This window comes from Andrographis paniculata, unplaced genomic scaffold (genome assembly GCF_009805555.1).
Source record: "Andrographis paniculata isolate CXL003 unplaced genomic scaffold, ASM980555v1 Contig57END, whole genome shotgun sequence".
Classification (NCBI taxonomy): Eukaryota; Viridiplantae; Streptophyta; class Magnoliopsida; order Lamiales; family Acanthaceae; genus Andrographis; species Andrographis paniculata.
Window position 1 is genome coordinate 1,951,425 of NW_026137592.1, and position 27,119 is coordinate 1,978,543.

Below are 27,119 nucleotides of genomic sequence, written 5' to 3' on the forward strand. Positions count from 1 at the left end.
ATTCCGATGAGGACACGTGTCGATCATCTATGGTGGAGTTGTGGCTGCTACTAGAAAGCAAGCAGCTCAGATATTTATTGAGTGAGGTTAAATCAGTAATTTTCATATTGCTATCATCGCAAATGTCCATTCTACCCTTGTTCTGGAATTACTTTTTTACCCCTCACGACTATCAATGCCGTCGCTGTTGCTTCACAATTTGGATTTCTTCGATGACACTTCACTGATGACGCCTGCGTTTGATTTTTTTTGTGCCTCTAATAATTTATGCGGTAAAATGATTTTTTATATTCTATCTTCGTTTTATTTTATTGTTTGGTCATGGATTTATTTATTATATTATTAAAATATATTACAATTAATTAAAAATATAAAATTTTGCAACGTATTTGTATTTATATTAGATTTATGACAACTGATGATTTAGAGAGCATTGAAAATTTGAAACGAGAGTAGCCCATTATTATTGGGCCCAAAAGCCCAGTAGAGTTGAAGGCTGTATATATAAAGGCATTGAAAAATTTGAAATGAGAGAAGCCTATTATTATTGGGCCCAAAGGCCCAATAGAATTGAAGGCTGTATATATATAGGCCTGATTCTTCCTCGGCCATGGCTTTTTCCCGCGCTAGTCAATTCAGCATTTCGCTCCTGCAGTGGCAGCGTGAACTCTGCTTGCTCGAGAAGCCTTTCTTCTTCGTCATTCGGTAAAGTTGTCGTCTCGCTCAAATAATGGCTGTTTTTTGTCCAAGTTTAATTTTCTGATTAGCTTGCTTGGCGTTGCATTACTTTATCTTTATCTTGCGATTTCATTGCATATTTGCTTCTTCACACGGTAGGTCGGAAAATCGATGAGCTGTTGTGTTCCCGTGCTGAACTGTTGCCTACAATGAAATGGGGAAGAGTTTATGGATTAGCTATGCTGTTTAATTCAATTTATCTTGGCATTGCTTACTTACACGAATCACTCTCTGAATAGCATAAGTTGGCATAAATCGCTTTATCCCTCACGTTTGGGCATTGAGGAGAACTCCAACACTCTTGTCTTTTGTCGGATTTCGGATGTGATTATTCATTTAGGGTTTCTTTTTGCTAATTTGTTTCTATTGACATTTCCAAGTATAGCTGAGAACCTTCTCTGTACTTAATTTAATTTTGAGCATTTTTACTACCCTGAAAATTTTTCCAGTTGAATATGCTGTACGAGCTTTTGTAATATATCTTATCAATTATAGGTGTTTGAAAAAATGAGTTGTAGTGACAGTCCCGTAAGCATGACCTGGTGGTGGTGGGGACTTGGATTTGTGACCGGCCGGTCATGGGTTCAAACCCCGGACGCCTTAGGTCAGACTTGTATGTAATATGATTTCAATATCCTGAGCAAGACAGAGACAAGAATGGAAGATGTTAGAATAATCCTCTCTTAGTTTCTTGAAATTAAGGAACACCGTTGATTAACACTCGAAAGCTAACAGAAGGGTATTCTATTTAGGGCCCCCATTCAAGTAAGTCCTTCTCGAAATTGACTCAAATCTATATGTTGGAGAGTAATTGGGCTTTCTTGAAATTCAGGGATAAAGATTAACACCAAGTTTGTTTGTTTGTTGAAGATGTGAAGAAAATGAAATGAAAAACGTGGCTCATCGTCTTTTTTATCCATATTTGAAATGGATCCCTCTGTCAATCATTCCAAGCACGCCTTATCTTAATTAATTTTTATAGCGCTTCATATCATTCTCTTTACACTATTTAGATTTCATCTTTTTTGAGAATTCATTGAGTACGTAGTTCTAAGGTTGCACCAGAAAAGGCATATATATATATATATATGTTAATTCCGAGAATGAATAATATTTACGCGAATATTGAATAATCTTACCGTGCTTGCATGATGTCTCAACGTGGTCAGCCATGAGAGTTCAAGTACAACCACAATAGCTTAGCAAGTTGAGTCCCGTGGATTTTGTAAGTGAATCAACTTTTCTCATTACATCCATTACCTTATTGTTGACATTGTGTTCTATATGATAAAAAGTTTCTTTATATTATGAACAATGTTATCGAGTTATGTACGTAGAAAAACACAAAGCAACCTTCAAGGATGTGGCGTTCTGGCATATCTCAAAATGTACAGATCAAGATTTTAATGCGAGAGCACACAATTTGACAGAATTAGGCGGCCTGCTGCAATGGATCCAGAATGTCCAATTGCTGTTAAACAAGCAAAAGCCAACAACAAACCAAATAATCAACGACAACAGAGGATAAAGAAGCATGAAGATTCGCAAGCTTTGGTAATTAGAACTATTAATGCCTGGTTTATGAGTTTGGATTCAGTTAATCAAGAACGATGGACAAGAATGGAGGATGATGCTCGGAGGAGAGAGTTGAAGCTGGATAAACACTACGAAATCATGTCCCAACAAGCAATGAAGGAGGTAAGGTTCTCATTTTATTGTTACTAATTAATATTGTGTAGCGTGTATAGTTTATACTAACTTTTGTTTCTTCAACTCATTGAAATGTGTTTTAGCACGAAGTAAAAATGGCAAGAGAAATAGGTTTCTTGGTTCAAGAGCTTGAGAATATTGGTGAGAAGTTGATAGCTGCATTAAGGAACTGGAAGAGTTGGATTCTGATAATTTGGTGACGAAGCTAGACAAAATACGGTATGCTATAAAAAAGGACATAGTGGAACACTACATATTCGTTTACAACAGTAAGTACTAATATCGTTTACAGGAACTTAATGATGAAACTATTGTAAACTACTTTTGTACTTGTGGAGGTATGAAAGCAGCAATTGACATGAGTGACGAGCCAACTGCAACCAACCATGTAGAAGGTGAGACAAGTGTTGAGAAAGATTGAAAATCAGAGACATCTTTCCAACAAAACTGATGTTTCGATCGGTTCTTGGTAGCAGTGTAAGTCTCCTATCACTTGCATGTGTTGTTACTGATGTTCATGAATACTGGAATGCGGTTATGTGTTTAAGTGATGATTTTGTGTTAGGAGTAAGTTCCTTGTTTATGTTTATGATGATGTGTTAGTGTTAATGGATTATGGTGACAGTGGAATCGTTGCTGTGTTAGTTGTTTTCGTTTTGGTCACAGTTTATCGCTGACCATTCCTCGTAGGTAGAATTAACAAAAATAGGTATTGTCTGAAAATTTGAAAATTCAATTTGAATTTGACACGTGCTTGGCCTCCAAAAATAGATTCGAATTGTTGTTGGGTCGTGGCCAGCCTCTCTCAGGCTGGCACGCCAATAAAGGGTTGTGTCCAGGCCCATAAAAGTTGGACTGTATCGGGCCTGATTTATTAAAATTAACCTTTAATATTTAATATATTTATATATATATATTCACTAGTGAAATAATAACAAAAATTAATACAGGATTTGATGGTAAAGTCTTTGAGTAGTTTACATTTGGTTGTGAGCTTGCCCGAATTGCCCCCCTATCATGATTTTCTTGATTTTCATTTACCATGATTAGGTGTATTTCAGGTCTGGTGTTGATGTGGATAACTTGGTGGGGATTTGACTTTTCCAAAGCCAAACAATTGACAAATATCCTCGGTCTGAAATTAATTATACTCGATCGATCGGGCCGGGCCCAAATTGACAGCCATGGCAACAACTCTTGGACTAAACAAACACGGCCGTGTTAGTGTCCCCCAAATCCATTTCGTCTATAATGGGACGAGCCACGGTGCGTGTTTCGAGGAAGGGTGTTTTTGTTCGGGTTTGAGATTTTGAGTTAAATTTGAATTAAAAAAAATTTAAATTTAAATAATTGTATAATGACGTATATTTTGAATTAAAAATTAATTTTTAATATAATATAAAAAAATAAAAAATAAAAATATAAAAAAAAGAAAGAACGAACACTTATTTGAATGTTTTTGAAAGGACGGAGACAGGTGTGCGTGACTGCAGTCGTTGATGGTAATACCCAAATGTGCGCATAAGAAATGAATATTCCCGATGCAGTTGTCCATCACGACACTCCTCCTCCTCTCCCACATCAACCAACGCTCCAATTTCCATTCCGGAAAGATTCCGCCAATTTCCCTTCCGTCTAAAAACGGAATTTAGAATCCATAACGACAATAATGGGTATGGGTGTGACTCCGTGTATTGGCGCTAGATTCGTTCACCTGATCGCGGGATTGCTATCCATTTCCGCAGTGTTTGGGTTCTGTCGAGGCGGATCAACGAGTGATTACTGGCGAGACAATGGATTGAGTCGAGATATGGCGTTGGATAGCGACGTGTTTCAGGTTCCTCCCGGCCACAACGCCCCACAGCAGGTGAATTCCGAACCGCTTTTCCTGATTGTTGTTAATTTCAGGATTTTTTGACATTACGCTGTTGAGAATTTGAATTGCTACATGTTTGTTGTGTTTAAATGCGTTGATTCCGAAAATTAGGGATTCTGCTTTGGGGATAATCTCATTACATGTTTTGTAAAATCATACTGTGCTTAGGTGTTCGATAGAATGATAATACAGGCACTGGTCCTGCGTTTCTATGAATTATCTAAGCTATTTTACAATTTATGGCATATTGAGATGATGAGATTGTGGTGACATTATTGTTTCATTGTTAAGTGTTAAGATAATGATAGTTTGTTTAGCTGGATTGATGATTATATGTTGATAGGTCTTAGATTATAATGGCCATGGGGAATTTGAAGGTGATGATCATAACCTTTCAAGGGATTAGATGTTGTCCCCTGCTTATGTAGAGATGAAAACTTCGAAAAATGGTTGATCTGGATTTTCGATTGAAATGCAGTGGGGAATTCACCTCATTAGACAACCTAATTGGTAATTACAATTTAGGAAGCAATTTTAGTTAGAGTTGTTTAGCTGTAATCTTTAATTTCTCTCGATTGTGATTCTTGCAAGTTTTTGTTAGGTATAACGGATAGGATTAGGTACACTAGAGGCTTGTCTTTAAATTGCAAGAACTCGGTTCTAAGGATTGAACTTTTAGGAACCCTATAATTCAATGTTGTTCTGTGTTCTCTAACATTGTGTGTCGATTTCCATTGTCTTGTAAAAGCTACCGAATCGGATTTTTGACATTGATTCCGAAGCATTCTTGGTTTCTTGAATCAATAATGCATTGTCAAGTTTGTTGCTACGATGATTGAATCTCACCCTAAGGCTTGTGATTTCGTGTTCGAAATGTGTTACTTCTGTTATACTATGTTACATTACATTTGTATGAAGCTTCATTGTATGTATTTTCTAGCTCGTAAATGTGTAAGTCAATACGTTGCATTTTGAAGGTTCACATTACACAAGGAGATCATGAAGGCAAAGGTGTGATTGTATCGTGGATAACACCCGATCAATCAAGCTCCAATTCAGTTCTCTATTGGAAAGAAAATAGTGATGTCAAGAAAACAGCGTACGGCGTTGTTGTTAAATACAAGTTCTACAATTACACTTCTGGCTATATTCATCACTGCACAATCAAGGATTTGGAGGTAAACTCGTCTTATTTCCAGTTTGCATACTTTTGAAGAAGCTTCGGCTATCAGCTCTCTTTTTTGTCGTCATATCATGTACTGATATTGCAGTATAATACAAAATACTATTACGAAGTAGGAACGGGTAATGCAACACGACAATTTTGGTTTGTAACTCCTCCTCAACCCGGCCCCGATGTCCCGTACACCTTTGGACTCATAGGTATGACTTAGTTATAAGCCTTATAAGGTAATACAATATATCTTTGCTGTAAAATTACTACTTCTGCGGCAAACCAACACTTAGGCTTTATGAACAGGCGATCTTGGTCAGACTCATGATTCAAATCAGACGCTAACTCATTATGAGATGAACCCCGTGAAAGGACAGACGATGCTGTTCGTAGGAGACCTCTCTTATGCTGACAGTTACCCGTTCCACGACAACACGAGATGGGATACTTGGGGACGATTCGTCGAGAGAAATGCTGCCTACCAGCCATGGATATGGACAGCTGGGAATCATGAAATCGATTTTCTTCCCGAAAATGTAAACTATCATTTTGAATCACCTTTCTTCGTTTCTTATGATTTTATGAAGTGGTATATTTGCTTCAGGGTGAAACCAAGCCCTTCAAGCCGTACAAGAATCGTTATTTCGTACCTTATAATGCATCCGGAAGTACTTCTCCTCTTTGGTACTCAATCAAGAGAGCTTCGGCTTACATAATCGTCCTCTCTTCTTACTCAGCTTTCGGTATGAGATCACACGTTTAATGGTACATCATATTTATCGAATATCATTAACATAGATTTATGTTTTCCTCAGGGAAATATACCCCTCAATATAAATGGTTCACCGAAGAGCTTCCTAAAGTGAACCGGACAGAGACACCCTGGCTAATCGTGCTCGTACATTGTCCGATGTACAGCAGTTACGTGCATCACTACATGGAAGGGGAGACCATGCGCGTCATGTACGAACCCTTCCTTGTGGAGTACAAAGTTGATGTTGTCTTTGCTGGTCATGTCCACGCTTATGAGCGCTCTGTAAGTATCTCCGATTCGTTAAAAGCAAAGCCATTTGCAATAGGGTGTGATTATACATCTCCTAACTTCACCCATTTCGTGCAGGAACGTATATCCAACATAGCATACAATGTTGTTAACGGATTATGCACTCCTACACACGACGAATCTGCGCCTGTATATATAACTATCGGCGACGGAGGAAATCAAGAAGGCTTAGTGACAGAGTACACTACCTCTATCGTACATCTTTAATTAAAATACTCCATCAATCCGTCAAATTTATTACGTCTGCTATTTACCCAATTATTTATTTTGGCAAAGTAAATAAATCAATATTTAATTATTATCCTTCATTTAAGATTTATTTATAACAAATAAACTACCTTTATTACATTATTTCTTCATTTACTTTAATTTTTAACTATATTTTAAAAAATACTCCAAACTATTTTTTTTTTTATTTTATCAATTTTTCAATATTCGTAATTTCCGTGTTGGATCCAAATGGGCTAATTTTGATAGGCGGTGCTATTTGGAAAAAATCAACACCATATGTGGAAAATTAGCAAACAACACATGCTTTCGTACTCGATTGTGTTATGTGAATGTATGTGTTGTTTGTTGATATTTAAAGTTGTATTGTATGAACATATATCATCATTACTTTGTTGAAATAATGTGTTGTGTAAATTATTATTATATGTTAGTTCGTACCCAGCTAACATAAGTTGTGTGCTGTCTATCATAATATTATGTATTATTTATCAACTACCATAACGCGACGTGTTTTCAGTATTGCATTGAATTATATAACTTAGCGCAGTAATTGCCGTCTAAAAATTGCTAACGAACTCTATTTCTCTCTAAATCAATGCAGAATGACTCAGCCACAGCCGAGTTACTCGGCCTACCGGGAAGCCAGCTACGGGCACGGCATTTTCGACATAAAGAACAGGACACACGCCTATTTCGGGTGGCATCGGAATCAGGATGGATATGCTGTGGAAGCAGACTCCCTGTGGTTCATTAATAGGTACTGGAAATCTAAATCTAAATCTAAATTTGATGGGGAAGAAAAAGGAAAAGGATCTGTAGCTGTGATTTAAGAAAGTAGTGATAATAAGAGGGATGGATAGATAATTAGAGACCATAGATGAATCGGATGATGTTGTTGTCTAGGACAATGTAGTATTTACTATATATAGAAAGAGTGTGTGTTGTGTGTACGATGTTTGGTTATATTTAGAAAGGTCTTGTCTTGAGTCTATATTTATAATTGTATCGGTGGGAATGTACCTTTTGCTTATGTTATCATCGTGCATCTATTATTGTATTTTTATTTTTTTTTTATTTCTTTTAGTTATGAAAAAATATTCTGTCGGACACTTCGAAGGAGAAAATTGAAAAATTTTGGACATCTTTTTTTTAAAGTTTGGATTTGGAATTTGGATTCAAGTTGAATAAAAATAGTATTTGAATGTATTAAATAAAAATTATGTATTTAATTTAATGGTTTTTAGAGAAAAATTTTAAGTAATAATGCGAAATAATTTCAGACTAGAAGAAATAAAGCTGATGAATGAAGTTTTGCAAATTTTTGTTGTTATTATTATTTTTTTTAAGTATTATTTTGTGTTGAAGTTTATAAGATGAAAATTTGTGTTAAAATGTAAGTTTTACACCCTCTGTCCCACGTACCATATCCACGTTGTCGTTGTTTCTGTCCGTCCCACATACTATGTCACTTTCCTTTTTTGAAAAATGATTACACACTTTAATCTCATTTTAAACTTTTTAAATTTTTTTAAAAAATTTTAATTAAATTAATTAGTTATCTTAATTTTAAATTATAATTATTTATATTATTTTAACTAATATATTCTTAATTATCTACTCGTTACACCCCTTCTAAAATATCTCTACATGAGATAGTATTTTAAAGTTCCTCACTTGTGTTGATATATTTTATATCAAGTTATTGCTATTTATATTTAAAATTCTGCAAAATTTGATTCAACTAACCAACACAAAAACTTACAAAATAAGAAACAAATGTCACAAAACCATCATTCTAACTCAACATTAATTTCAAATTAGTATAACTGTGACCCTTTATATAGGAAATATAAAATTATAAATAGAGAATTTTAAATTTCAAAAATATAATAATTGTACATTTGCTACAACTTTTATTGTATCCATGAGATTATATCTTTTTTCTGCAGCTTTCATTCTATTAACATAGTTTTGTTTGTTAAAATATTTGTAAAAATCATTAAAAAAAAAATCAAAATTTTACTTATTCTCTAAAATATACATTTCAATAAAAATAAACTTTTGTTATGTCTATAAAATTAGATCTTTTTATACACCTTTTATTTTTTTAATTTTTTTATGGTTTTTATTATGTATAAATAATTATAGAAATAAAGAGTGTATGCAATATATTAATATTTTTTGAGAAATATGTTAAAAAAATTTGTTGGGAAAAAAAAAATAATCTGTTACCATGTCTAACATAATTCTTCAATGAAACTATTCTTTTTATCTTATTAATTTTTTATTGTTTTTATTTTGTGTTATATAATTATATTGATGAATACCCATAAAAAAATATATCAAAATTATACTTATTCCGTAAAATTGGATGTAAAAATACAAAAATAGTATTCTCCAATAAAAATAAACTTTTATTATGTTCATAAAATTAGAATTTGTGCAGCTAAACTATTCACTTTATTTTGTCTAACAAAATTATACTTTCTCTGTCCCACATTATATGTCCCTATTTTCTATTTTCGTCCGTCTCACGTAACTTGTCCTTTCTATTTTTGGAAATATAATTATACACTTTAATCGCATTTTAAATTTTAAATTTTATAATTTTTTTAATTTTAGTTAAACTATTTAGTTATTTTAATCTTAATCTATAATTATTTTTACTAAATAATAATTATTTTTACTAATACACTTCTTAATTACCTACTAATTATATTTTCCCTAAATTCCCGTATCTACAGTAATAAGCCCAAAATATGTGGGACGGAGGGAGTATTTATTAGTGATAAATGACAGCTTCACATGCATCACTTTGCAAAGTATATATATGACACATACAAATTGTGTAGGTGGTGAAACTCGAACATATAACACATTCCATATAACATATTCCAACTCTACTAACATATTCCTACTATCATACTCCCTCCGTTCTACGTATTATGGGTGTAGATACGAGAATTTAGGTAAAGTGTAATTAGTAAGTAATTAAGAAGTATATTAGTAAAAATAATTATCGTATAATAAAAATAATTATGGATTAAGATTAAGATAACTAAATAGTTTAATTAAGATTAAAAAAATTATAAAATTTAAAATTTAAAATGAGATTAAAGTGTATAATTATATTTCCAAAAAATAAATGGACAAATTATGTGGGACGAAGGGAGTATTAAATATTTGTCCAACCTAAAAGCTTAATATTCAAATGATACAAATCACTTATATATATATATTACTTGAGTTAACCAACAATTAAATACTTGTAAAAACATAAAAGACACAAACAAAAAAAAGCAAAAAAAAAAAAAAAAAAAACCAATCAAAGTTACACTTATTCTGTAAAATTGTATATAAAAATACAAAAATAAGATTTTCTGCAATTTTTATCCTAATAAACTCTCTGCAGTTTTTGTCTTGTCTAACTTAAATTTCTGTTTATTTTTTGCATGCAGCTTTTATTTTACCTAAAAATTATTCCTTCCTTTCAAATTGCACATTAAAAAAAACATCAAAATTGAACTTTTCTCTAAAATTCCAAATCATATTTATGAAAATTTTATCTACTCACATTATCATATTACACACAAAACAAAACAAAAAAAAATGAAAACTATATTAAATATATATTATGTATATTGATAACTTATATTTGTTAAATTGCATGTAACAGTTATCAAATTATAAATTGCACATATAAATATAAATATATGTATATATCAAAATTACAATAAAACTGTACTTTTTAGGATTGAACATAAATCAACAAAAATCACTGTGGTGTAAAGATTATAAATTTAACTTTTATTTGAATAGTAAATACTTAAAAAAATAGAGTTTATAAATTTATGCAGTATAAAAAATATATATACATACTTATATATATATTAAATATTTATTTATATCTCACATTCTTGATTCATATTAAACTCATTTGACTCCTACTCTTTCACCTCTATCAAAATTTATAACCAAAAAATAAAAAGCAAAGAATTAAGTAACAAAAAAGTTAAAAGTAATTGCATATATCAGACATGTATTATACATACATACACACCATTATATTCTTTTTCTACATGTCCAGCTTATAACACTCCGTACACTGTACAAACACTGCATCCACACAATAATTATAATACGTATATACAAAGCAATACTACTACTAATAATAATAATAATAGACAAACATATACTACAAAGTATTAATTAATTAATTAATTAATTAATCAAGATTATAATATTATTTAATTCTAAAATTTAATTAATTAATAGAATTAAAGAGAGAAAACGGGACGCCATTGCTGTCCAAATTGCAGCTCCCGAAAGCTCCCGGATCATGCACCACCTCCAACGATGTATCCTTCGCCGCCTCCGCCCACAGCTCCGAGTCATCCACCGCCGGCAGCTCCGCCACCGCCACACTCAAATCCACCCCGCCGCCGCCGCCAAACCACTGCACATTATCACTCATCTCCTCCCTCCCAAAACAATAATCCAAAATCGGCGCCAGGTCATCATCCCCACCGCCGACCACCATTTTCCCCGGCAACGGCGGCGGCGGCGGCGCCTGAGTCAACTGCAATTGATGACGGTGGTGGAGATGCGGCAGATTAAGCTTCGCGTCGGGGCCGTAGAACTTCCGGGCGGCGGCGTCGTAGGCTACGGCGGCGTCGTAGGATGTGTCGAACGTCCCCAGCCAGACACGTGTCCCGTTCGTGGGCTCCCGGATCTCGGCGACCCATTTCCCCCACGTGCGCTGCCGTACGCCTTTGTATGTGCACGTGGCGTTCTCCGGCCCGCCCTTTCCCCGCATGCACCCCTTTCTCGAACTCGCCCGCCGCCGCACCGCCGCCGCCGCCGCCGACTTCTTCTCCTCCTCCGCCATTGATTAATTTTTTATTGCAATTGGCACCACCACTATATGTATATTTGGGGGGGTGAAGAAATTGTAGAAGGGGGGATTAATTAATAGAGGGGTAGGAGGGACACGTGTCGAGATGAGAGGAAACGGCATTGCTACTTGGCATGGCAAAAGGTGGAGCTTTTTACACACAATCGAAGCTGGGAGGAAGACGACGATCGTCTTTTCTTAATTTCATCAATGTTTGTATGTAATGTATGTATGTGTGTATGTGTGTGTAATTAATGCTAGGAGTGAGTCGTCGTCATTGTGACATCACGCTCCATGGATAATAAAGAAGGAGAAGAAGAAGAAAGAAGAATTCAGAATGGACTTCTTTCCATTTATTTTTTTTAAATTTTTTTAAGGTATAATTTCTTATGTAAGTGCAATGAATCGACTTCATTTTTCATTTTGTTTCGATATCCATTGTCTCCCAAAAATCAAGACAATAGCCACTTTTGTCGGGGCTGTAACCCATAATCAATAATAGTAATATATATATATACATGCATGGCCCACAAAATCAGTATTTGTTATGCATTTTCTTATACCAAAAATGGCATCTTCACAGTAATGTCGATGGAGCCTAATTTGTTTGAAAAATACAACTCAATTAATCCCATTACTTTTTAAGTCCTTTTAAGTTCTTATATATATATATATATATATATAAGTCATTAGAGAACTGATTTAAGACTAGTCTTTAACACATGAACAAATCAATATGCATTGCACAATATATGCTCACTGTCATGAATTTTATCATTTTTTATTTTATTCCTTTGTAATAACGTGAGAATCCGCAGCTAAATCCGACAAAAATCCAGAAGCATCAAAATATCATAAATTTGAACTCATAATCACATGGTCGCAGTCGCAACCTTAGTGGAATGTGTAGTTTATGAAAAACCAAACAAATTGTCAAAGATGAAACTTGTATTATATCATCAAAATAAAATAACAAACACAACTTTCTGAATATAGTTGAAATTTTTAAGCCTTCAAAGTTGCACAAATGAGAAATGGTCTTAGAAGACTGCATCAAAGGCGAATGCCGATCCACGATGACATCATAGTTTCGTAATACTTCACCGTAATCCAGCGTCATCTCGAAGAGTACGTAAGGCTGCTCTGATTTCTTCTAGCATTTCATCGACCCTTAAACCTTTTCTGCATATCGATAGGTTATACTAAGACAACGAAATGTAATAAAAATAGTCGATAATATTAAAAACTAACTATATGTTCTTTTTGAATTTTTTTCAGTATTTTCACTACTGAAACATACGATTCCCAATAAATATGCATTTCTTATAGAAAATATATCACACCCAACAACTATTTTATCTGAAAACAACAAAAACCAAAGCAAACCACGGAAAACACAGAAACAAATCCATATTATTTCAAAAAATTGCTTCTTACAGATGAATAACTACAAAAACTAAACTTAATTTTGTGCCATAACATCTAAGACATTCACTTGTAATGCATGCCTTCAACATCTCATAAATTTTCTTCAACAATTCAAGAAATAATTTATAGTTCTTCGTTAAGTAGAATCCATTCGACACAAATGCCAGGAAATGCATTAGGTTGATATGCAACAAGAAACAGAACAATTGAAGAAACTTACAGTACACTGACGCCAACAACGGCAAGGGGCCGTGGATATTCTTCAATGTCCTTCACCTTTCTCTCATCATCACGACTATCAGCTTCATCATCAACAACACTTTCCGAAGAAGAAGAAGCAATTTCAGGGTGGGTACTAATCCGAAATTCTGATGTCTTATCAAGACCGATTCTCCATATATCTGCCGTTAAACTTGCAAGTCTTTCCATTGCCTGCAGTGTCGATAGCTATCTTTACAACTTTTCCGTAAATGACAGTGCAATAGGCAATCTATAATTTTAAAACTGCACTTACATCATTTCCGTAAATGGAAGTTGAATGTGTACCTGAGGTATGTCGATCTTATTCAGAACAACAATATATGGCCGCTCAAGGTAATCAGGGTTATACATTCGCAGTTCCTGCAACATTGATGGCCACTAAGTTCCTGTCGATATAAAAAGCCGACATTAACCCATACAATCTCTCCTCGATTGGGTATACTAGTTTACCTCTTTTACAGTCCTGTAGTCGCGCACTGGATCCTCTGCAGCTGCATCGACAACATGCACCAACAACCTTGTCCTCCTCAAATGCCTTAAAAAGTTGCGACCAAGACCCTACAAAAATTAGAATAGAATAGACATAATACATAACGTGTTGATTTCAGGCCCCAACTGCATTATCACAATTTTGTAGACTTCCTAGAGACAACAACAGAATAATTTTCGGTTACTAAACCCGATCAACATAGAATACCTTTCCAAGATGAGCACCTTCAATGAGGCCAGGCAAATCTGCTAGGGTCACCTCGGATGCAAACTGCCCCGGCCCTAAGCTGGGATCACCATCTAAACGTCCAAGATTAGGCATCAAGGTTGTAAACGGATAGTCAGCTATATCAGGTTTCGCAAGGGTTATGGCTGCCAAAAGGGTAGATTTTCCAGCATTTGGGAGCCCCTGAAAATTTTGAAATGCAAATTCTCTGAATCTATTGACAACAAAACTCAAATTTCTTATCACTTGTAGCATTACGAAACTTCAATGAATGTTAAAGGCAGGAGAAAAGATGGGAGCCGCAACAAATTTATGTCTAAAAGAAAATGGAAATAAAATAGAAACACTGTGGATTTAACTCCCTATGTTCATAATAAAGAAATTCTCATTTGTGTATTATATATATATAGACAACTCAGCACATTTTGCTATCTGTTATCCAAAAACGTGATACTTACAACAAGACCAACGTCCGCAACAACTCTCAGAATCAATTGAAGTCTGACCTCTTCTCCAGGCTGACCAAGAATTAAAACCTGCAACGTGCTGTGTTCAACACAAACTCTCCCAGTGCAACTTCTGAGGAAAACGTTTAAGCCAATCTAGTTTTACATTAAAGGCCAAACGAACATCATTATTTACCTTGTCACTTTCATCCTTCATTACATTGGTTGTTAAAGACATCATTTTTTTCCTCTTGTGCTCAGGCATTTCCAACAAGCTAATCTGGCAAGGCCAAAAATAAAAGAGCACAGATAAATTCTTTGTAAGGAAGACAAGAGCACAGTAAACACAAAATCAGTATAGGCACTCACATGTAGCTAGCAAAAGATGAATGCAATCAAAAGATACTACTTCCAATAACCGTATGGCCCCTTTATAAGATAATTTTCCTCTAAATGAGAACAAGAATGCATCTGGTTATGATCGAGAAGACAGATCCTTACCCCTCCACGTCCACCTCTTGCAACAGTAACTTCGTCACCAGGTTGAGCTAAATCGGCAAGAAGCTTCCCTCTTTTCTGTTTAACAACAGTACCTGCCAAAGGTACTCATTTAAGAATAAAAGAAATCGGCCAATGAGTTATAAACTTGATAGATCTTATTACTACATTAGCGAATATATACACACATATATAAGTCACATTAAGGATCAAAGCAAGAGTTATATATTCATTTTCAACCAATTATTCAATGATCTAGAAACCCAACGGATACTAAACAGAGTGAACCAACCGAGAGGCACAGGAATACGCAATGCCGGAGCATCAAGTCCACTACACAATTGAGAAGACAAAACACCCATAGCATCAACATTTCCACCACGCTTTGCAGCATATCGAGCCTTCTTGTGGAATTCCAACAAGGTGTCCTCGCTTTCATCTGCATAAAGTATGACATCACCACCATGTCCACCCACAGGGAGTATCAGAGAACCATCAAAGTCCCTTTTATAAGAACTCTTCTTCTTTACTTTCTCCTTTGTAGATTTCCCTTGGGACGGCAGGCTAAGAACAGCACCATGACCTCCATCTCCAGCGCGGACAGTAATAAGAACCTCGTCAAAGTACTTATGGCGTTCCTTCACCAACGTTTCGGGAGTTGGGGATGGAAGACTTTTCACTTTAGCAAGCACATTCCTTAGTTTAATGCACTTGTAGAACTGTCTTGCAGTACATTTCCTACTTTTTCTGTTCAAATATTCCAAATTAGGATATGTACAACAGAATTAAACTACAAATTTACCTTGTATGGTAATTAGGTCACAAACACATTCTCAATTTACAGGCAAAGAGGCGCAACACATCTACAACTCTTGCAATTGTTCACACAATGAAATACCTAAAAACAAATTCAAAGATGTTTATCGCCATCTCCGCAAAAAAAACTCATGCATAGCAAGATAAAGCATTCACCGGGCAATCAAGGCAGTCCACAATTTCAAATTAAGCAAATAAAATTCCAACACTATCACGAACACAGTATGGGGAAGGAAACTATCATCGTTTGTAAACTTGCCATAATCAATAGAAGACACAATCATACTTTTATTCTCCATCCCTAAGCAAGTGAGAGGAAAAGCTCAGTGCTCCGGTAGGTATTAAAAAAGAAGCGAGAACGTACCCTCCATTGGTGAAAACAGAGAGGGAAGAAGACGACCATGAAATTTTATCAGAAGAGGAGCAGGGAATCGCAGCTGAACCGTGGTGAGGAACCCGACACTGCATCTCTCTTTTCTCAATTGTCAACGAAACAAGAAAGCTTCCATTGATAACCTTCGTTTTTTCTTTAGAGCAAAGTTAGCAGTCTTTAGAACTGAAACAATTGTTTTTATTATTTATCTTTTATATTAAACCGAAATTCATCATTTATTTAAAACTTTCGGCTGCTTTATTCAACAAATTTTTTTTAACATATGTTTTTTTATAAAAAAATATATTACTTCCCTCCGCCCATGTATTTTAGTCTATAAAAGAGAATTTAAATAATGTATATATAATTAAATAATTTAATAAAAATTATAAAATTTAAAATTTAAAATATGATTAAAAATGTATAATCATATTTCTCGTGAGATGATCAAAATAAAAAATTTGGACAAATATACTTAGACAGAGAGAATAATATACTAGATATATTTATTATTTTTATATTTTTATATTATATATAATTCCTTATAACAATTTTTTTAAAATATTAATATTAATATATTAACACAAAAATATTTTTATATTTTTTACATATTTTTTAAAAATATTTATATATCACACATATTCATTATTTTTATATTTTCTACACAATTTTTTTCTATAATTCACGATCAAAAAATACTCTTTCAAATTATTTCACTAAACAAAAATACAACATTTTTTCTTTTTTTTGGGTTGGTTATGTTATGTAATAAGACTCTTTCGTGTCAATTAAAATAATAATATTTAATTAAATCAAAAGAAATACTCTTTCAAATTATTTGACCGAACAAACAAACCAATATTCCGGCTGGTTATGTTATGTAATACTCTTTCGTCTCAGTTTAAATAATAATATTTAATTAAATAATAATAAATTATGATTTATATAAGTATATTCACTTAAAATATTTTTTAATAATATGTTTACAGTTATTCATACTTTCAACTATAAATATTAAATAAATAGTTGAAGTGGGTCAAAATCTATGGGCCTATATTAAAGTTTAGACAGGGCCCAGTCCATGGGCCTGTGCCCAAACTTGCGCAAGCCATTGAATATCTTGAATCTGTACCGCGTACGCGTCTAGATACACTATAAACACCGATTTAAAAATAAAAATAAAAATTATAGGTTTAATTTTCATTCTTTTATATTTTGGTAATAATAACAATTACACGCTACTAATAATAATAAAAGCTTTTTTGTGCTCCTCAGGCCAAAATTTTCATCCACTAGTACTGGCAACGTGTCTCTCAGAGTCGTCATTTCATCGTTCAATCCTCACCGTCGTGCATAATATCCGGCCCTCAGGTATACACGTCGTCGCTCACCTACAATTTCCATCTGTTGTTAATCGCAATTCCATACAGACGGCGACGTTTTCATTGACTTGAGTGATTTTGCAGGTATGGCTTCTGAAGAAGGACAGGTGATCGCTGTTCACTCCGTCGATCAGTGGAAGGAAGCGTTCCAGAAGGGCGTCGAATCTAAGAAACTCGTATGTGGTTCATTTCTCATGCTCTTTAACGACTTTGGGGGTGAATAAGGGAATTATAGATTGTTTTCGATTTATCGTTTTGGATTTGAATGGTTAATGTTTCGATTTGTCGTCTTTTGGTTCCACCGGATCGTTTTGTTTATATATTTGAATGATCGAGTTTTTAGATTAATCTAAGATATTATAGCTGATAAATTTCTACCTGGAAACGTGCAGAATGCAGAGGAAGGATACCTCGCGCGTATTGTGTTCAAATGTGAATAGATCGTATAGAAAAACGAGAAATTAAGGACCTAAGCATAACCATGGAGATTAGGATCCATTAATTTTCTTGTAGATGCTGTTTGTCCTCAAAGTTGCTGTTGATAAGTAGAAAATTAGGGTTTCGTTGGCTTTTATACAGAAAAGGAATAAAGAAATGCTATGTATATTAACTCCTTGCGTAAGTGTGTGTTTGGTTATGTTTTTATTTTGTTTTGGAATTTGAAATCGTTTAGATGAAAATTGGTGTTGGATGTGATAATTTGAAAGGAAAATATGTGATATCTTTTACAATAGAAAATGAAAAACCCTCTTAGATTGAATAGTATGAGAACGAAGACAAACACACACATAAACAAAGTGAAGTTTTGGTGAACACTCAAGGACTACATATTGCAATTTCGACTCGTACATTCTTATATTAATCCTTTATATATATATGTGTGTGTGTGTGTGTGTGTGTGTGTATTTATACATTCTATGACAAATTTCTTGAGAGTTAGTGAAAATGGTTGTTCTTCAGCTATGTTTCTAAACAAAAACTTATATGCCAGGTTATCATTGATTTCACAGCATCATGGTGTGGACCATGCCGCATAATCGGCCCTGTTTTTGCTGAACTAGCCAAGAAAATGCCTGCTGTTACATTCTTGAAAGTTGATGTTGATGAACTCAAGGTGACCACACATCCTTGCAATGGCTGTACCACGTTGTTCTCTATCTATATTGTGCTGAATTATAATTTTATTACATTTTATAATTCAACCTGACAATACATTAAATTATGATAGACAACCCAAGATATGACAGATAGACAACATACAACTTATGTTATATAATTATATGACACAAATACAGCACAATAGTCTACAACACATACTATTATGCATGATATTGATTTTCCTCAATCAGCACCGTAATAAGTCCCATACACGTGTATATTCTCTGTAAAATTATAAAAACTATTTTACCAACTAGGCATCTATTTCTGCAGACTGTTGCCGAAGAATACAATGTTGAGGCTATGCCGACATTTGTCTTCCTCAAAGGAGGAATAGTTGTGGACAGGTTTTCCGGGGCAGCGAAGGACCTGTTGCAGCAGAAGGTTGCGCAGCACGCTGCTGCTTGAGGTTTCCAAAGATAAGATGCTATACTTTTATGGTTTCCATAAATCACAGTGGTTATACTCACTGTGCCAGTAAACCATATTTCTTTAAGCCTTCTATGAAGATTTATGCCTCCTTATATGTTCAACTTTATCTTTGGATGAAATTTCTTTCTTAGCACTTTATATTGCCATGTTTACTTGAATGATTGTTTTTACATGAATAGATTTGGAAGATAGTGCAAGAAGAACATAATATGAATCTATTTTCTTCAATTTTGTGTTTTATTCTGAGATAAAGATACAACAAATTCTTGCCTGAAATTTCTATACTTGTATTAGCACTTCTAACATTTGACTATGTATCTTTTTAACTTATTGTTGTGGTAGGCAAATGGCTTCAACTGATAGTTTCTTCAAAACATTAGGACAAGGATCTGCCCCAAAGTATCGATTTGTTACTTCGATTCTGCAACTTTTCTTCCCCACACACATCTGTCACATAAATAAACACCATCAGTATATCTAGATGCAGATTGAAAATTTGAAACAGGTGCAGAGAAACTACTGTAAAGAAAGACTTTACCTTTTCGACGATGGCGTGGGAGCTCTCGGCATGACAGCGTCCCTGTTTAAAGCTCCCGCAAGTTCCCATCGGAGTCCCGAAGCTTGCAAACTTGATTGCCGAGATAGCTTGGCCCATTGCGCATCGAAGATGAACCCTAGCCTCGTGAGCCATTTTCTGCGTACCAGTGGCGTCGATCTTGTAATTAGCTACCGACGGGTGGTGCTCGAATGCGTTTGCGCAAATGCTCGTTGTCGTTCTCTTAACCAGCGCGATCCTTGAGGTGTCTCCGCCGAGCTCTTCCAAGACTACGATGAGGTTTCGCGTTGGCTGCAGCCATGATCTCGGAACATGGTACCTGAGGCAATTATCCGAGGACTTGTAAGTGCGATATTTTTGTCTCGTCGTGATTTTGTTGTGTGTAAGAAGCTTACCATTGTTGTGTCGGTTTGCTGCAGCCAGCCTCGCAAGTTGGGGTTCGGTATGTTCCTGCGTAGGCGCAAGTGCTGCAGTTCCCTTGGGCGTATACTGTCCAATACCTCCCGATGGTTTGTCCATTGATCCAGATTTGACCTTTCCCCATGCTTCCCATGTCTAGCGCCAACGGCTCGTCTCCGCCCGGCGCGTCGAAATATGCCTTATACCACCTCATTTGCTGTCGGGTTTGGGCAACGGCTGACACTTTTGTCCATTCGACGGAGGAAACTTTGTCTGGAGAAACCAAATTCAGGCTTTCACCTTTTAATCCGACCTATACGAAGAAGATGAAGTTACGGCATGGAATGTCGATGGAGAATGGCGAGCATAAAATCATCTAGACCTTGTAAGACCACATCTGTCTTGACAAGTCTCGTTTCCCTCGATCTAGCCCGTAGAGCGCGACTTGCCCGACTCCCACATTCCAGTTCTCGAAATGGACTCCAATGTTCTTCATTTCGACAGCGAAAATCAAAATCATTTTCTCGTGAGAAAATAGTCTTGAAACCGAAATCGGAGTGTTCGATAGTAACTAACCGGTAGTCCCATCGCTACGCTGAGCAGGGAGATCGTATTCGTTCCAGCTTGCAAATCCACCGGTCCCGTGAATGTAAAGGCCATCTTTTTCCTCGTCCCGTAGGCCGATCCTGTGAATAACTTAGATTGATTCATCGTCGTTTTGATCTAAGATTATATCAAGATGTCTTACCCGCAAGGCGACCGTTGACAAAGACATGCACTGCATTGCCTCTAGAGTTCACAGTCAGAGTCGGTTTCTTTCCCCCTCGTAGAAATGATTCCGATGAACCTATCTGAACGCTGGATTGAGAAAAAAAATGTACGAGATTATGTCAAAAGACACATTTGGACGCCTAATTCATACATAGAAGCCGGTGGACAGATCTGTATACTTACCGAGATGAATACCACAGGTAATCGCTGCTATCCCGGGTGATATTTTTTTGCTCGAGAAGTCCGGAAGCTGCAAAAGCATTGTCCTCTAGCAAAGTTATATCCTCGTTGTACGTCTCCCATGATTGAAATTGCGAATTCGCGGGCACCATCTGAACTTGTGAGGTTTGAACGCCGACCTGGAAATCAAGAGGAAACCTGTATATCAGAAAGAAAGCACAAAGATCGACAACTAGTCGGATCTTCCCATGATAGACTTTTACGAACATACCTTTGCGGTGTTGAACACTACGTTCTTGCAGTCTGGAAGTATACTAGTCGACCAAGGCGGTAAATCATAGTGCATGTCGTTGAACACCACTCTCGCAGATGAATTGCCGTCTAAGTTGGAAAGAAATGCGGCGCAATGTCCTTGGCTGGTGGAGAATACGTAAGCCTGGAAACAACGACAATCTTTTATCAACAATTTCGATACGAGCAAAAGGACAATGCGCAAGAGAGTCTAACCTTTTGGGACGTTCCTAGCGACGTTATGGTCGGATTGGATGAGGTCAATGCTTGCTCACAGAGCTTAATGGCCTTGTGGAGTTCTTTCAAGTGACTGAACTTCGGCTCCCTGATTAAACCTAAACATCGAACATCGAATAATAAAATGCGCATGTCAAGTGGAATTATACGTTGTTATTAGCTTTCATACCGTATTCATCAATCGGGGCATCATAGTCGTAGCTGGTTGTAATAAAGGGTCCTCCGGCAGTTCGCCCGAAATTAGTGCCTCCATGAAACTGTTAGATGTTCGCCAAACTCAAAGATCCGATCACCACAGAAGATTTTAGTCTTACGACGAAGAAAGTAGCTTACCATGTAATAGTTTATATACGAACCACCAGTCTGCACAAATCGAGCGACTGCAAATGCAAGATCCTGAACGGGACGTTGATATATCGGGCCCCCATATTCGGTAAACCTGATCAACAAAAGGATAAGCAACTCGAGCATAGAAATCTTGTGCTCTCGTGCTGCGGAAAATAGAAATAGAAATGAGAAATGAGGTAAAGTTTTTGAGTACCAGCCGGTCCAAGCTTCGGTCCACATAGTCGGCTTGTAAGGCTTGTTCGGCGAAAAATAGTCACAGTATAACCCATTGCAAGTATTGATCTGTTGCAAATGTTAAAAGTAGCATTTATACAAGGTTTGAAATTCTCCGTGCGACTAATTCCCGGGAGTGAATAAAAGCTAAAGCAACGGTAACAAAACAATTAAAACGTGAATGAGGTACGCACTACAGGATCAGGGGCCGCGTCATCCTTGCACATGACCCATGGAACGCCGGTATCCAATCCGACCGCCATTTTTGCAGCCCAATTCATGTAAGAATCGCCGGCCTGTCCGAGAGCAATCCTCGGTGCCCCAAATTCATTTTCAACCTGTCGAATAAGAGTCAAAATACATTGCACGATTGAATCTTGATGTTGATCGAGACCAGAGCTCGCGATGCACGTACCTGAGATATTATAACAGGGCCCCCCTGTGAGGCAAACAGATTTTCACTTTTTAACATGCCGACAATTTTCTGCATAAACTGCTGCATTGCCGCCTATTCTCCATTGTCCCGAACAGATTCAAACAATCAAACTCACAATGCTAATAATAGTAAAGTTCACTAAACCAAATGTAATGACAATGAATGCAAGAATGCATATAAGCAACCTTGAAGGGCTCATTTTCGGTCCTGAAGCTAATCCCCGGCACGTATTTTAGCCACACCGGGAAACCTCTGCATTGAAATTGAAAATCCTAAGATAAACTTCACTCTCAATGAACACAATAGATCCAAATCCAGCCAAAACTAAAAAATGTGATCAAGTGATTCCTATAATTATCTACAAATCACACACAACACAAATTAATTGATTCTTGGGCAATGATATTCGACTGCATTACCCGAAATTCCATTAAATAACTCCAAATCAAGCCTAAAACTAAACAATGTGATCAAGTGATGCCTATAATCATCTACAAATTACACACAACACAAAATAATCCATCATTAGGCGATGATATTCAACTGCATTACCCGAAATTCCATTCAGCACAAACGTAAGGCCCGATTCGAAGAGTAACATAGAGCCCTACTTTCTGCACAGTCTTGATGAATCTCACAAGATCATATCTCCCTTCAAAATTGTACTACAACATAAAAAAGGAAGAACACAAATCAGACATCCAATCTTCATTCTCGAGACATGAACAATATCGATTAACAACAAATAAACATACAACAAGAACAAAATCATGTTAAGATTACAAAAAAAAAAAAAAAAGGATTACATTGCCGGGAGAAGGTTCGTGTCCATTCCAGAACACATAAGTATCAATAACATCCAATCCGCCATTCTTAGCCTTCACTATGAGATCCTCCCACATCTGCAAACACAGGATTTAAAAAACTCACTCAATTCCAATCCAAATCACAATCGAATACAATCACAAATAGAGATGATAAATGATTTAAGAATCGAAGTATTATTACTTCTGGAGTGCTTCTGGGGTAATGTATGGAGCCAGACAGCAGGATTTTTCTCTGGCCGTCCACGATGATTCCCTTCCTATCGTAGGTAACAGTTTCTCCGTCAATCAATCCACACTCCAATCCCAATGAAACTAAGAACAGCACAACCGAAATGGAAATCCAAGTGCTTCCCATACTGGTGTTGAACTTTACTCCAAAAACAATTAAAAATTAGTAAAATTGAAGTTTGGTGGAGAAGGAGGGAAGCGGTGAGATTTGGGAATTCGGTGGAGGGAGGGACAGAAGAGAATCAGCGAAATTTATGAAGTGGTGCTGTTTAATAAATGCTGAAGGCAACAGCTGCAGCAGCGCAGCTTTCTTTTGTTGTTCCAATTATTTTGTTCGATAAATTAGGCAATGTAGTGTGTTTGTTTTGACGATTTTGGAAAAAGTGTGATTTGAGTTTGGTATGAAAATAACGTTTGATGTGATATTTTGTGAACAGAAAAAATGTATTTTTTTCGAAGAACGCAGAGATCAAATAGTAAAATTTTAAAAAATTGACTAAAGAAACGTACCCGATTTTTGGGATATCAAAATTTAAAAAAAAAAGTAAAAATTAACATTGATTCGATATTTTATTAAAAATATATATATATTTAATGTAATGGTTTTTTTAAAAAAAAATAAATAGCATCAAATAATTGAAAGTATATTGTCTAGACAAAACTAAAATTTTGGTGAATATTTTTATTTTATCAAGATTTTGAATTTATATTTTTAGATAAATATTTTTATATATGTATATTAATTTTTTTTCTCATATCTTTTTTTATTTTTTAAGAAAATAATCATCAAAATATTTACAACATATTATTACACATACATATACATTACTATAGAATTACTATTTAAAAGTCAAACAACAAAATTGTAACTCTTACACAATTCGAATTAGTAAAAAATGATTGAGAAGAATAAACTATTTTTTTCCAACAAAATTATCGATTATCATTTTCGATTGATTTACGTAAAAAAAAACTGTTATACTCCATATTTTATTTATAGTTTTTATTTCGGTTCTTTTTAGTATTTTGTTTACGCAACACACTTTTATTTATTGGATATTATTTCAATTTTTTAAAAAATATCACAATAAATATATTTTTTTCTCACAAAACAAATCAAATATTAATTTTATTTTTTTTTCAAGCTTTCAAATTTCTAAAAACCTTCCAAAATATCTATCTAAACAAACCATATTTTTTATTTTTTAAAAGTAATTATATACTTTCTCCGTCTTATATCTATATATCTATTTATTTTTTCACGAAGTTTTTAAAATATTAGTAATATATTGCGATAAAGTAGAAATAAAGGTAAAAAGACTAAATTACCTGATAATGGCATTTGTATAATATATTGTAAATTAAAAGGGTATATGTAATATTAAATAAATGATACAATTACGAAAATAAATAAATAAATACTTTATTATGGGACGGACCAAAATGAAAAAATAGATAAATTACGAAGGGATGGAGGGAGTATTTTAATTATATTTTAAATTTTATAATTTAAATTAAGTTACTTAATTATTTTAATTTTAATTTTAATTAATTATAATGTACACTATATAATAATTATTTTTATTAATACGTAATTTTAATTATTTATTAGTTATATTTTTAAAAAATTCTAGTGAAAGTATTGTGAAATTGTTTAATGAAATTATTGTGAAATGTGAAGTGGGAAATCATTTATGATTAGGATTGATTTCTTGCATTTAATGTTGAGTGTGCGTTTTATTGTGCCCTTTGACATCCTTCTTCGCCCCTTTTAAGTCATTTACGGTTGTTCTTCCTTATTTTTGACGATTTGTCTGGTTTCTATTTTTGTTTTACGTTTTTTATTTAAATAATCATTTCAATTTTGTTTAGTAGTACAAGTTTTGAATTTTTATTTTATTTTAAATAATACTAATAATAATAATAATAATAAATTAATTATTTAAAACTGTAATTTTTTAAAAATATACTCTCTCCGTCCCAAACATCGTGCAATATTTCATTTTTTGTTTGATCCAAACTCACTGCAAACATTTTCAAATTTAGAAATAATTAATACTCCCTCCGACGGAAAAGTTACACTAGCCGAACTAGAGAATATATTATATAAATTTTATTGTTATTATTATTTTTTATGACAATATCCAAAAATACACACTGGATAAACTCCGACCAAACTTAATATCCTCCGAATCAAAGACTTATTATAAATTGTGCGTAGAGTAGAGAGTATATTATATTGATTGTGCGTAGAGAGGTGGTGAGTTCGTAGTCACGTGACATGCTGTAAAGCTGAGCTATATAAATTGACTTTTTTGTGCGCTGTTATGTGCTGTTCATGGTGCAATGGTCACGTCACGTGGGCTTATCACGATACCATCATTATCAATTATTTTCTCTATCCATTTTAGATTGTACAGTAGTAATTGCTCCGATCGTCCCACATAATTTTTTTTATTTTTTTATTTTTGTCCGTTTCAGGTAGTTCATTCTTTTCTTTTTTAGAAAATTAATTATACATTTTAATTATATTTTAAAATTTTAATTTTAATTTTTTTTAATTTTAATTAAACTATTTTGTTATCTTAATCTATAATTATTTTTATTAAATAACAATTATTTTTGTTAATTATTTAGTAATTATACTTTACCTAAATTCTAGTGTCTATAGTAATACACCCATACGTAAAGCTTTATAAATAAATAAATAAAATTGAATAATATTGAACTATAGTATTCTCTTGTCTTTGAAACAAATATTTAAATATATATATTTTAATAAAAGTAAAAATATGTATGATAACTTAAAATAAGAAATAAATATAGATTTAGATTTGAGAAATAATATATTTTTTTATTATTTAAAATATCATATTTATATGCTATTTCACACGATCAAAACTAAATACAAAAGTAAATGCACACACCGAGAAATTAATTTAAAATAAAAATAATTAATAGTATTACTTTAAAACCATTAATTTAATTTAATTTAATTATACATGCATGTTTTAGGGAATTATATAAGAAATGTGTTGAGAGCAATTCTCGGATCTCTGCATGGAAATTAAAAATACATAAATTATATTAATAAGAATTTCAGTGCCAGTGGTCCATCCAATAATTATTTGATAGGAATATAATATACTTTATATCTCACTTAATTTATCGATTATTTTTATTTTTGTTAGTAGTTTGTCATTTTTTTTAAAATATAATTATACACTTTAATTTTATTTTAAATTTTATAATTTATAATATTTTTATTTGAATTAAACTATTTAGTCATCTTAATATTAATTTATAATTATTTTTATTAATATATTTTTTAATTATTAACTAATTACTCAATACTTAAAACTTTGTGTCTAATCTAAAATGTACAATTTAACTAAAATAAGTACTCTCTCAGTCTCAAACACCCTGCAACATTTTCTA

General features: G+C 34.1%; 6 protein-coding genes and 1 long non-coding RNA gene across 7 annotated transcripts; 3 read left to right on the forward strand and 4 right to left on the reverse strand.

Moving 5' to 3' along the window:
* The first annotated feature begins 69 nt into the window (after window positions 1–69).
* LOC127256854 (uncharacterized) lies at window positions 70–3,096 on the forward strand. Its single transcript, XR_007839909.1, has 4 exons — window positions 70–705; window positions 838–2,436; window positions 2,532–2,667; window positions 2,787–3,096. It is a non-coding gene; the product is annotated as an uncharacterized LOC127256854 (long non-coding RNA).
* Window positions 3,097–3,925: 829 nt separating this feature from the next.
* Window positions 3,926–7,865, forward strand: LOC127256851 (purple acid phosphatase 2-like). Its single transcript, XM_051283067.1, has 8 exons — window positions 3,926–4,315; window positions 5,302–5,502; window positions 5,596–5,707; window positions 5,805–6,034; window positions 6,103–6,241; window positions 6,314–6,534; window positions 6,619–6,740; window positions 7,394–7,865. Exons 1-8 carry the CDS (start codon window positions 4,118–4,120, stop codon window positions 7,620–7,622), a joined length of 1,452 nt encoding a protein of 483 aa, XP_051139024.1. The 5' UTR covers window positions 3,926–4,117; the 3' UTR covers window positions 7,623–7,865.
* A 2,958-nt stretch (window positions 7,866–10,823) lies between these two features.
* LOC127257325 (dehydration-responsive element-binding protein 2D-like) lies at window positions 10,824–11,769 on the reverse strand. The gene has a single exon (XM_051283699.1). It carries the CDS (start codon window positions 11,678–11,680, stop codon window positions 11,057–11,059), a length of 624 nt encoding a protein of 207 aa, XP_051139656.1. The 5' UTR covers window positions 11,681–11,769; the 3' UTR covers window positions 10,824–11,056.
* Window positions 11,770–12,524: 755 nt separating this feature from the next.
* LOC127257517 (probable GTP-binding protein OBGC2) lies at window positions 12,525–16,415 on the reverse strand. The gene is made up of 10 exons (XM_051283976.1): window positions 16,215–16,415; window positions 15,327–15,781; window positions 15,038–15,129; window positions 14,733–14,816; window positions 14,549–14,626; window positions 14,073–14,273; window positions 13,826–13,933; window positions 13,661–13,735; window positions 13,335–13,546; window positions 12,525–12,868 (listed from the first exon to the last, which is right to left on the reverse strand). The coding sequence occupies exons 1-10, from the start codon at window positions 16,316–16,318 to the stop codon at window positions 12,787–12,789; spliced, it is 1,491 nt and encodes a 496-aa protein (XP_051139933.1). The 5' UTR covers window positions 16,319–16,415; the 3' UTR covers window positions 12,525–12,786.
* Window positions 16,416–17,431: 1,016 nt separating this feature from the next.
* LOC127256923 (thioredoxin H-type 1-like) lies at window positions 17,432–19,423 on the forward strand. The gene is made up of 4 exons (XM_051283155.1): window positions 17,432–17,594; window positions 17,690–17,781; window positions 18,597–18,719; window positions 19,037–19,423. Exons 2-4 carry the CDS (start codon window positions 17,692–17,694, stop codon window positions 19,169–19,171), a joined length of 348 nt encoding a protein of 115 aa, XP_051139112.1. The 5' UTR covers window positions 17,432–17,594; window positions 17,690–17,691; the 3' UTR covers window positions 19,172–19,423.
* A 99-nt stretch (window positions 19,424–19,522) lies between these two features.
* Window positions 19,523–20,861, reverse strand: LOC127257221 (beta-galactosidase 5-like). The gene is made up of 5 exons (XM_051283603.1): window positions 20,727–20,861; window positions 20,533–20,640; window positions 20,147–20,463; window positions 19,734–20,070; window positions 19,523–19,642 (listed from the first exon to the last, which is right to left on the reverse strand). Exons 1-5 carry the CDS (start codon window positions 20,859–20,861, stop codon window positions 19,523–19,525), a joined length of 1,017 nt encoding a protein of 338 aa, XP_051139560.1.
* Window positions 20,862–20,884: 23 nt separating this feature from the next.
* On the reverse strand, window positions 20,885–23,897 carry LOC127256916 (beta-galactosidase 5-like). Its single transcript, XM_051283146.1, has 13 exons — window positions 23,635–23,897; window positions 23,433–23,528; window positions 23,179–23,291; window positions 22,812–22,878; window positions 22,606–22,698; window positions 22,385–22,528; window positions 22,171–22,259; window positions 21,963–22,068; window positions 21,799–21,886; window positions 21,609–21,727; window positions 21,373–21,537; window positions 21,105–21,280; window positions 20,885–21,008 (listed from the first exon to the last, which is right to left on the reverse strand). The coding sequence occupies exons 1-13, from the start codon at window positions 23,806–23,808 to the stop codon at window positions 20,885–20,887; spliced, it is 1,554 nt and encodes a 517-aa protein (XP_051139103.1). The 5' UTR covers window positions 23,809–23,897.
* Between the last annotated feature and the right edge of the window lie 3,222 nt (window positions 23,898–27,119).